The 12234-nt window shown below is 37.3% G+C and overlaps 1 protein-coding gene across 1 annotated transcript in view; it reads right to left on the bottom strand.

The window, feature by feature from the left end:
* LOC150084674 (sulfotransferase 1A1-like) overlaps nt 1-12234 on the bottom strand; it is a 128088-nt gene that overhangs the window by 77728 nt on the left and 38126 nt on the right. Inside the window, exons 2-3 of the mRNA XM_090376318.1 lie at nt 9610-9916; nt 5638-5855 (exon numbers count right to left, since the gene is read on the bottom strand). Of these exons, the coding sequence (XP_090232444.1) occupies nt 5638-5855; nt 9610-9889 (498 nt within the window). The 5' untranslated portion in view covers nt 9890-9916. The remainder of the gene's footprint in view (nt 1-5637; nt 5856-9609; nt 9917-12234) is intronic.

The following is a 12234-nucleotide window of genomic DNA, read 5'->3' as shown; positions in this document are numbered from 1 at the left end:
CCTTCATGTAAAATTATGTATATATTTTTATTTTACTTTTCAATTGACTGTTTATTTTCAAAATTACTCTTTTGTAAATTTTATCTGTGTCTGTGAGTTTCCTTAGTATTATTATTGAGAGAGAAAAGTAAGTTTTTAATTGCTAAAGTAATGACAATAATTACTAACGTATTAGAACTTTTGGAGGAAAAAAAAAAAAAAAAAAAAGAATTATCATTATTATCATCATCAGCCATACGGTGCAAGGAAGCCTAAGGCTTATGCTGCATCAGCCAAAAAAAAAAATTTCTGAATTACCCTGAGAGAGAGAGAGAGAGAGAGAGAGAGAGAGAGAGAGAGAGAGAGAGAGAGAGAGAGAACAAGAGTCAGAAGTAGAAGGGAATCATCAAGAAAGATGAATCCAGTTCAGAACCCTGGGTGTGCCAAGCCTGTACTAACCAGATGTGAGCCCCTGGGGTAAAATGCAAGAACACAATTAAAAAATGCGAAACAACTTTCATTTTACAACTTTGAAGCATATGTAGCCAGGCGATGAACTTCACAATTTTAATTTCGGCCATTAACAACAGAGAGAAACTTTAATATTCACACACATGTTTGAATAAAAATTATAAAAACAGGGCAAACAATTTTATTTTGTAATGCAACAACAGAGAAGCACCATTGAGACATTTCAAACAGATGGATCCTATCAGGAACTTCACTATTTTTATTTTTTCAGGTAGGGCCAAGAACAGAAAAGACCCCATGTCAAAAAAAAAAGGGGGACAAACACACAATTTTCAGTTTCAAGAGCAAATGGAAGTTTGTCAAGAAAATTAAGTTTTTAAGAATATTTAGGTGCAGATAATTTTGGTGCTGCCACATCAGTACTAGTACACATTACCAGTCAAGAACCTGTTAAGGTGTCACAATTCACAATCAAACTGTCACTTTTGGTAGTTATGAAATTGATAATTTTACCCGCAGAAAGATTCGCTTTACTATCTAACACACAAATATTGATTTGGAAAGGCAAAAGTGCATCTCAAAGCCGAACTAAAAATCAAACCAAGCCAGTCCTTTTCAGTGAACAGCAATGAATCATTTCCTGTGGAACTATCGGTTGATGTCACAGATACTTTTGAAGGTTCTTCCCAAGGTAGCATCCTGTCGTTAGACAGGGAACATGTGATTATTTCCAAAGACAAAATGCTTTCTGATTGGTTTGAAAAAAAATGTGACCTGATATTGTTCCTTCTTTGGAATGAAATTAATGTGTCAAAGTGTAACTTGTTCCTATACTTTCGAAACAAGGGGGAAAAAAGCGTTTTGAGCATATAATTTCAAGTTAACTTACTATTACTACTACCACATAAGATTTCTAGTTTTGCTTTCCGATGTTACAAATCATTTTGTTTGACTCCGTTGAAAATGATTAATGTATACAGATGATTATCTCGAAAAATGAATAATAATTTCATGAGCAAATGTGGAATGATACATTTCAAACCAATCTCACCATAGAAATTTTTGTAAAAATAACCATTCATTTTGAACAACTTTTTTCCTAATAACAAAGGATTTGTGTTTGCTGGTTTTTTAATCAACTTTGCGCTTCCATCAGCTTACAGAACTTAAAAATTTATGCAACATTCACCCTACACAAATACTGATTAGGAAACACTAAAGTATGCTAAAAAAAAACCTAGCAAAAAACCTAGAAAACAATCATCCAATAAATCCACAAAAGCCTTGCTAGTGTGCGAGTGACCACCCCACAAATTCCAGTCAATATCTGGGAAATTAAAATCCCCCATTATAAGACTCTCTGATTTACTAGCCCACTCTATTTCCCTGTACAATATCTTATTATACTCATCAGAGTCATTAGGCCTATAGCACACTCCTACTCTCAATTTTGATTTCCCTATGCTTATGTCACACCAAACTGACTCGACACTGCCCTGTCCATCGATGTCGACTGGCTTCACTTCCTTGGACTTTATGTGTTTCTTAACTAATAGCATAACCCCTCCTCCCCTCCTGTCCTGTCTATCCTTTCTATACACATTGTATTCCCCAAATTCCAGTTCCGCATTACATCTGTGTGACACCACGTCTCTGATATCCCAACAATATCTGCCTTTGATGTTTTGAGCAATACCTCAAATTCATCAAATTTATTTACCAAACTCCTAGCATTGGTGTACACGCAGGTATACATGCACCTGTTTCTATTCTTAGGTACCCTAACACAACCCATGTGTTTACTTGTACCGCAATGACTCCCAGCAGTCTCTGAAATATCCTGCATCTTGTTTTTCAGGCTTCTGCTCATTTCAATAGAAGCAGTGCAAGAATCACTTCCACCTCTGCCAGTGGCTACTGTTAATCTATTAGTCCTTGTATCCCCCCCCCAACTAGCAGTTTTCCGACCCACCTAACACTGCCTCGGCAGCATCAGCAAAAATTCTTGCACCCTTTCTATTTAAGTGTATCCCATCCCTGTTCTACAGGGATGGGACACACACTCATTTACACACACTCATTCAACCAACCTTGTAGCCCAGTGGACTACACAGCAGACTGGGGTTCGTGTCCCAGCGAAAAAGAAAATGGAAAATATTGTTTTCCATTTTCTTTTTTAAAATATTATATAAAATAATAAATCCAGGGGCCAAAATAACAACTAAACTACATTTTTTCCCACTCACCACACACTTGAATGAGATCACACCCATTTTATCCAAGTCCTCAGCAGCTTGAATGTTGTCAGAAACCACCTCATTTGAATTGTTTATACTCCAGCTAGTTACTACTCGCTCCACAAACATTTTTCTGTTTGCACTTACAGCTGGTAAGCCCAAATTATGTCTATAATTGACCCAATTTGGGTTGACCTGTTCACTATAGAAACATCCATAATCAGTTCTTTCAACTGGTTGGTATGCTTCTGGAGTCTATTAACTGATTGGGTTTGTTTTTTGAACTGCTTCTTAAAAGTGGCTAAAAATTAACAACTAAAAATTATCTAAACTCTCAGGATATACTTAAGACAGCCATAGACAATGCAATTCCCCAAATGGATCGACTGCTAAAGAATGAAGAAGGCACAGAACTGATCGCCAATATTGTGTTCGGGTAACATTTAAGTAGGACTTTTAAGTGCTGGGAATAGGCACAGTTTTATGACTCTAGATCAGGCATGCCAAACTAGGTGGCCTGTGGAATTAATGGCAGTAGCAGCACATGACCCAAATTCTGTAATTCTGGCAGAGAAGACTATATGTGATAGCACAGTTGGCAGAATCGCCATATTCACCACACCAGGTGGAAAAGTACCCCAGTTCAAACCCCTTTGAAGATGTGAGAAAGTTTTATGGACTTTTTTTTTTTTCAGAAATCACACACACAGTATGAGGTAGTTGGTCTCAGGAAACGCAGTTTTCCCTCCAGGAATCTGTGGTTTTTCATCCAGCAAATGGACAAATAAACCACAGAACATATGGCCAAGTGGCTGATGCACCTAAAGCTGCAACAACACTGAGTGCAGCAGGCATGTGAAATTGTGGGCCGTGTGCAGCTTTCACCTCGAGTGAAATTTTTGAGAAGTTTACAGTGCAAAAGCCATATGAAAATTAGGGTAAATAGCAATATTTCAAGATGTACTAAAGTAAAATTTAAGTAACATTCATAAATTGTAGGAACCTTCATAATTGTTGCTGGTCATGAGATAAATAAACAAGAATATCCTTTATTTTTTGCAATCAGGGAAAATAAGTAAAAATACTTCTTTCGGTAATTTCAACAGTATACATTAGTTTTGGCGAAAGATGAAATGCTCATGATTTGCCTTGGCCAGTAACAGTTAAAAAGGGATCATGTTATTCTGTTCGATAAGTTCATTTTCTTTCCTTTGATTTCATCCAGCAAATGGACAGATAGACCACAGAACATAATATGGCCAAGTCGCTGATGCACCTAAAGCTGCAACAACACTGAGCGCAGCAGGCATGTGTAATTGTGGGCCATGTGCAGCTTCCACCTCGAGTGAAATTTTTGAGAAGTTTACAGTGCAAAAGCCATATGAAAATTTAGGGTAAATGGCGATATTAGCATTAGTAGAGGCATATGATTCCAGAAAGCAAGCTTATGCAGCATCAGCCAAAAAAAAAAAAAAAAAAAACTTCCACTTCACCCCTCTATTTGTTCGAAATAACTGTCCAGCTGAGCCTTAAATTTATTTAGGCTATCAACTTCCACAACAAGGGATGGATGGAAGTCTGTTCCACCAACCAACTACCCACTGGCAAAAAGCAAATTTCTGCACATCTATCTTTCCTCAATTTGAATTTATGCCCTCTCAGGTGATTATTCTGAGCAAGAAGCAGAATCTCATCAGCATTGGGCATGCTCAAACCATTCAAGGCTTTATACACCTCTATCAGATCATCTTGCTGGTGCCTAGTCTCCAGACACTAATTTGCAAGATGTACTAAAGTAAAATTTAAGTAACATTCATAAATTGTAGGGACCTTCATAATTGTTGCTGGTCATGAGATAAATAAACAAGAATATCCTTTTTTTTGCAATCGGGGAAAATAAGTAAAAATACTTCTTTCGGTAATGTCAACAGTATACATTAGTTTTGGTGAAAGATGAGATGCTCATGATTTGCCTTGGCTAGTAATGGTTAAAAAGGGATCATGTTATTCTGTTCGATAAGTTCATTTTCTTTCCTTTGTTTTACACTTATATTTATAAATCCACGATAATCTGGTTACAGTATATAGAGTGCCTTCTTAATTTAAGTGAGGATTACGTTCCACAACATCTCGCTCAATTTAAATTCATGCATAATGTAAATGATCACAAAAAAAAAAAAGCAATAATAGGCCTATGAGAGTAACTCTCGCATCTAGGTAAGTTACCCCTACCAGTACACACCATTCGTTTTCTTTGTTTGGAAGGCTGGGCATTCTAAAGAAAATGGTGAACAACGAAAGAGATTCATTGATCGTTATTGTTTGTTTTATTTTTTTTTTCTTGTACAGTAAGAAAAAGTATGTTTACTATAGTTAATGGTGTGTTTACACCAATATCATACAGACTATAGTTAACATATACTGAGAGAGAGAGAGAGAGAGAGAGAGAGAGGCCTTAGGCAGATTGATGTGAGGGATCACTGTTGTCAGATTCTGTTCCCTGGGATTTGGAGCAGATAGTTGGGAGGGGGGGATAAGTTACGCTAACCCGGGAGATGGAGGGTTCACTTGACTTGTACATTGCCTCCTTTCACGGCACACCTCATAGTAGCAACGGGTTTGCATCCCAGCAAAAAGGAAAATATTATAAGAAAATACACCCAACACCATCTAGGGACTAAATAACAACTAAACTATATTTTTTACCACTCACTGTATGCTTGAATGACGTCACTAGGTTCAAGTCCCTGAATCAACAAGCAGTTTGAATGACGTCACAAACCACCTCATTTGCATTATTTATCTCCAGCTCGTTACTACTGGAGTGCTTGAATATTTTCTTTCGGGCAGCACTTAAATAATTACGTTCAGCGACTTATTTTAAAAAGCGGAGCTTCTTTTGGAGAATTGTCCTATAGGGTAATCTTTAACTAATTTAAAACATATTTACCTTGCATTTGGCCTGCTGTAATTGTGTGGGTAGCATTGAGAATGGTAAATGTGTAGCCATTAAACGTGGAGATTTTCTTCGATTCAAATACCGTAGATGTCCAATCGGTCGGCCGACTTCCAAGTGTTCAACACGATAATGTAGTAAGGTATTTGCCACCTTTTTAGTATCACCATCATTGCAGATAAGAGAAACGATCTCTTCCATCCAAGTAGTACCTACAAAAGCAAATAATTTAAAAACTTCGTAAACTTACAAGATATAGCTATATTTACATATTGCATGTCACCATTACAAATGGAAAAATCGAATGCAAGCGAATAAAAATTTATTAATAACTCCAACTTGTATGAAGAACTGTCCTTTCCAGAGCAGCAGTGAGGAATCACATAGTAATGTTCTCCATTACCTTTAGTAGAACTAAATCCAAACAATGTATTAATTAAAACACTTATCATTCGCATTGACATGGCCCTATTTGCAGGTGCAGTGGCTCCAGGGCCCGAAGCGGGGAGGTAGAAATGGAACAATGCAATTATATACTATTTCTGGGGATCCCGGTCACCTTATTTTAAGAGCCTCTAAAAATGTGCGCTAGGACCACAGACTCTTTAAATACAACATTGCCTACTGGAATGAAATCCTTCGCTTCATGTTTCCCCTTACACCCTTGTTCTTTACCTTGATTTCCACGAAATGTTTCAAGACTGAGAAAACTTTGAAAAGTTGATGAAGAAGAAGCACGTCTTTGTACGTAAGCTGAATATATACTTACTTACTTTTAAATGAAATAGGCAGATTCACAGCGTTAGACATCTTGTGGTAATTTTATAATGGGTGTTGTCATGTACAATATTTGATTATTAAAAATATGACACTTTATTAACGAGCGTTCCGTTTTCATTACTCCTATTCATGAGTGATTGTTTTCTCAGCTATCCTTCCTTTAAAAAATTCACTTTGCCCAAATGAGCATAAACTGAATTTTGTAACAATGAAATAGCCGAGACAGCAATCAGTGATGAAGTGGTAGAGGACTATACCACAAAACGTCTACTACTATGAATCTGCAAACATTTTGTTTTGAGATAAACCAATTCAATTTATTCAGGAAGAGTTTCTTTATTACAGTTCTAAGGCTTTTCAAGACAAGAATAATACATGTATTAACGGTCACAAGAGCGGAGGGCAAAGGGTTCAGAAGTACACACGTTTCAGCGACTGTGGTTAAAGTCACTAGCTACAGTGATGTTCTTGTATCCTTCCTTCTCGTAAACTCCTCTGACCATATGCAGTCATCCGTAATATAAACAGAAAATTTATTTTATTTATTCTTCTACCGAGTGCTATAATGCAAAAATTTTGGCGGACAATTTTAGCTGGAGTAGACAGACAAATGACAGTATCAAGAAACAATGCATAAGTGCAGCAAGCACATACAGTCTCTTATCAATTACATGATTACAGACAGTTGTTATTGTTATTTTGATTTTTTTTTTGGAGCATTAGCAACTAAGGCCATATTGCTCCGGGGATATGCGGTGGTCATTCCCTGACCTTTCCGCATCCTCCGTTTTTGGTGGTCACAGGCTCGAACCCCTTGTCTAATCAAGAAGCGTGTGCTACGCACTGCTGCTCCCGCCTACCTGGCTACGGAGGCGCCCCCAATTACACACAGAAGACCTGTTAACATACAATAATGCTACCAAATACCGTTTGATCGTTGCACAGCAGCATCAAACAAGGTATTTAACTTTCCATCCTCCCATCCCTCTTAATAGCATAGAAGCTGTACAAGTGCAGACGCCAAACAAAGATGAAGACATGCATTACAGCTCCAACTACAAAGGCAATGAACAAAATGATTTTATGCAAGCTTTATTAAGTTCTCTTCTGTGAAGCATACACAGTATTATTTGCATAAAAGCTGTACCTCGTTAGGTATTACATTACACAATATTTAATAGAGGATACATTCCCTGAATAACATCACCTTTTCAAATTGCACAATCCGATTTTTTTTTTTTTTTTTTGAGTAATCTACAATGAACTAAGCATAATTAAATAGATCAAGTGTAACCAAATCAACTAAAAATCATTAAATTAAATCCACTGGAACAACTTAAACTGCCACTAGCAGGGTAATAATTTAAAAAGTGACCGAGTCTTTAAGGACCTAAAACAAAGAGACAAAAACAGACAACACTGAATGTTGAAAAAAAAAAAAAAAAAAAAAAAAAAAATTGAGACTGTCAAATATCGAACGTGCGACTAACACGCATTGTTACAATGCATCTGTCTAAGTACAAATAAGCAGTATGTAATTAAACCAATGTATGAATGAAGAATGACAGATAACACATCTACTTCATTATCCCCCCACACAAAGAACTATAAATAGGGTTCTAAGACAACAGTTAATTCAGATGCACAGGTGAGGTGATAACATTAGCCAAGCAGGAAGACATGACTTATGGAGGTGGGGAGACACGAGGCCTCAAAGAACACAGCAAGCACACTGGAGCGCAAAGAGAAGGAGAGAGGGCACGGGCTCGTCTATTCTAAGGCTACCATTCGCGTCCTCGGTGAGAGAACATGAAGGAATTCATATTCTCTCACGGAGGTTTCGGAAGAGTTTTTAAATCAATTCAATCAGGACTCTGTCTAGCCAATCTCAGGCAGAGGAAATGGAGTTCTCCCAATGAGTTATTCAACAGTTTTCGGCCTGCACAACATGCAAATCAGCCTGTGAACTCAGATTTGTACAATATGACCTAATTTGCTAATGCACCTAAAGACCAACAACAATAATTATCACTCGCTCACTACAATAGTGACCTGCGGAGGAAAGGGAGTATCAGCCATTTCATGATAAACAGCACTTCCAAGGACCCAAATACACTGTGTGGTTGGAGAAAATTCAGAGGGAAATCAACCGGAAGGGGAGAACTCTGGTAGCGATTCAGTGGGATACACATTAATACTAGCAAATGCAAGAGCAGAATGAAGGGGGGAATGTGCACACTAGGATAACCATCACAGGCCCACTCTCATAGTACACTAGCATGTTATAAAACTGACACACTAACAGCGGGGGAGGGGACAGAGACTCAGACATTCACTACCCAACATCAAAACCGGGGCAGGGGTGGGCACACTCAACGCCAAGCCTTTCCTAACAGAAAACATGCAATGTCAAATCTGGGAGGAAGGTTGCCTAAGTGCAATGGGGCAGGAGGGTTGCACAACCCAATAAGTAGTAAACAATGTTCCCTTTGGTAGAACAAAAAAAAAAAAAAACACTAATCATTTTGAACAACAACCCAATCTTGTTTGTTCATATCTGTATGTTGCGTATTTGTCTGAAAAAATGTGTTCACTGACTGATATGTATATTGCGCGGCCCGGAAAACCTGGAATAACTTACTGGAAAATTCCTCCTCCTCCCACTGACTGAGATTGTAATGTTGTTTTGCAACACGTTTGACCCTTCTGATACCTCTTTCCGTCAAAACACGGAGCCAAGCCGTTATGCAATTCCTTTTGTCTTCCACATTTAAAGTCGTTCAGCACTACTCCAAGTGATATTCAGCATAAAACTGAACGAGATGCATTCGGCGGTTCAATTTACTCTCATCTGCTACTATAACGACCTCTACGTATTAGCATAATGGATATTTTTACATGACATCTCAATTTACTTTTGATAACGTAGTATCTTGTTCATCGGAAGTTGTTTTACAAAGAAAGTTAAGGAATTAGTTATAAGGTAACTAATTTTAATTGTATCTCATAACATGCAAACATGAGAAAATTATTAAATTCATTTTGCAATGCTATCTGTTAATAAATTGAAGGCGACGATTATTAAATAACGATGCTTTTTTTAATTTCTTCGAGAACATGTTAGTTTTGTTCTAGCCGTGTCTAGATCATTTTAAGAGTTCCAGGAGTGAAACAAATGAATCTTACCTGATTTTGGATAGGTAATGATGAACACGTCATCGTGACGAATTTCAAAGTCTTGAAGTCCAAGCAGAGTAGCGGGACTTACGAGATAACCTTGTAATAGAACCCCTCGGAAGAACTGAGCTTGAGGAATTCCCCGAACGTAAAGTGATTTTAGCGGATCGTTGTCTAACGTAGGATCATCTTCCGCTCGAATAACAGCATTGCCACTTGAATCTCTGCCTCTACTGCCTGTAATTAAAGCTCCTAAACGTGTGCCATACAGAAATTTAAGAGACAGCATTAGAAGTCACTCCAGATTATTCTACCTCTGGAAATAAAAGCAAATAAAACCAAATTAGCAATTCCCAAAGGTTTCATTGAAAAGTAAAATATGAGAAAGTAGTGAAACTTTATGCACTAGTTAAGCACTTTCATCTCTTCTGTGCGAGTTGTAAAAAAAATACAATTCGCTGGAAGTTTAATGAATCATGTTAGAGAATCGTTTGTATGCAAAAACTTCTCAGATTATACGAGTCAAATGAAAAAGATTGATTTGCTTTCAGAGCAGATATACTTACATTATTTCTTCTATATATTATCGGTGTAGATACACCATAATTTACCCATAAATTAAACTAAATAGATAGTGTGAAGGCATCGTTTTTAATTGTATCTCATATTGTAGCTGAGATACAATTAAAAACGATGCCTTCACTTTACGTACGTAGTTTAATTTATGGGTAAACTATGGTGTATCAACACCGATATTATACAGTTAATTTAAACCCATATCATATTAAGCCTCACGCATTGAATCTTCAAATATTATTTCTTCTAGTAATCTCTTGAACAGTTTTTTTTTTTTTTTTTAAATATACTGTATATATATACAGTGGCGGACTGGATCAAAAAATATTGTTTGCCAGGAGACAAAGGGGGGCCCACCCACAACTATTATATTTTCAAGCTACTAAAAGGTCATTAACATTTTAAACATATTGTCTAATGTTATTGCTCGATGACCCACTTGTCATCGAGCAAGCTGACACCCTGACCAGTCCACCACTATATATATACACCAGTTAAGTCTTAACTCTTTAATACTCGTATTTCTGCTAGCATCAATGCAGGCCATTCGCTCACACGTAATTTTCCGTTTGGAACATTCCTCCAGCTGGGTTACTTTTCAAAATCGGGACTAACCTCAGGGGCTCACATCTAGTGAGTATGGGCTTGGCACACCCAGGGTCCTGAACTGAATATCATCATTCTTCTCTTTCTTGGCGATCCCCTTTTACTTCTGACTCTTGTTTTCTCTCTCTTTCTCTCAGGGTAATGCAGAATTTTTTTTTTTTTTTTTTTGGCTGGTGCAGCATGAGCCTCAAGTTTCCTTTGACTAATAATAATATACAGCGAATGGTTGAGAACACTCCCCTCCAGATGGAGTCGTTAGAGAGTCACTGTAGTACCAGTTAAGGTCACTAAAGCGCCGTGTAATAACTTTTTATCCTTTGAAAAATTATCCCTTTGGTTAAGCATCCCAATCGCTTTTTTTTCTGATGGTACATCACAGCTTACTTTGAAAGATGCAGAGTGCGTCCTTCATTGGCTAGTACATCCCTCCTGATATGGTTATTTCATCTTGAAACTAGTAGTTTCATCCCAGCTTCTAAACTGATCAACATGACTTTTACTCACTCTATATCAGCTGTTTACAGTCAATTTTTATGCATAATTTCGAAAATATTCACAAAATTTCATATCACGTCACGGGAGAGATTAAATACATGTACAGGTTTTCTGTTTAAGCATAATACGTATATCTCACTACAATTTTGGGAAGTATTTATAGGGCTGTAGTGGAGGGTATACGCCGCAGAGCCGGAACTAAGGTGGGCGAGCAGGGCGCCAGCCCCAGGTGCAGCATTTTAAGGGCGCATTCCATCAGTTATATATTTTAAAATTGTTTCATTTTTGATTTAATTACAGTCGGACCTGTAATTTAATTACAGCCGGGCCTGTGTTTAACAAACTTCTTTATAGCGAATTTTTTGGATTCCTTTTGGTAATTACAGTTAAAAGTTTCTGTAAAATGAAGAAACTTCCATATAACGAACGGATTACGAGACACTTAACTCTGTATGCTTTGTTTCCACCTTTGGCCTTTAGGCATTTTAAGCAATTAGAAAGCACAAATCAAGGGTTAAAGTGATTACCATTCCACAACGTAAGTGGAACGTAAAACATATACAACCACCTATCCCACATACCGAGAAGTCATGCTAGCCAACTGCTTTCTATAGCCAATCAAAAGATTAAGCCGTATTCCCGACACGGTAATAGCTTCTGGCCAACGTGTGTTCTTTGTTCAAAATAAAAATATTATTAATAGAAATACTGCATTATCTTTGTACGTGCTACTTATGATTCCAGAAATTTTTGAGATTATATGAGAGTGAAAAAAATTATAAATTCGGGATTTATAACCACTTACGGAAAAAATATCAGGGAGGAACAGTGTTTTACAAATTTCGAAAATACCAGAGAAATTCCAATTACAAACTTCTATAAAGTACGGTCCGTTCTTTGACATCACACCTCTGAGCTTTTTGGTTTGTCCTCCAGTGGTTAGCACTGGATGACAAA

This window comes from Mastigoproctus giganteus, chromosome 6 (genome assembly GCF_048544385.1).
Source record: "Mastigoproctus giganteus isolate SK-2022 chromosome 6, ASM4854438v1, whole genome shotgun sequence".
NCBI lineage: Eukaryota > Metazoa > Arthropoda > Arachnida > Uropygi > Thelyphonidae > Mastigoproctus > Mastigoproctus giganteus.
The sequence above is the reverse complement of the archived record's forward strand: the minus strand, read 5'-3'. Positions and strand labels throughout refer to the sequence as shown.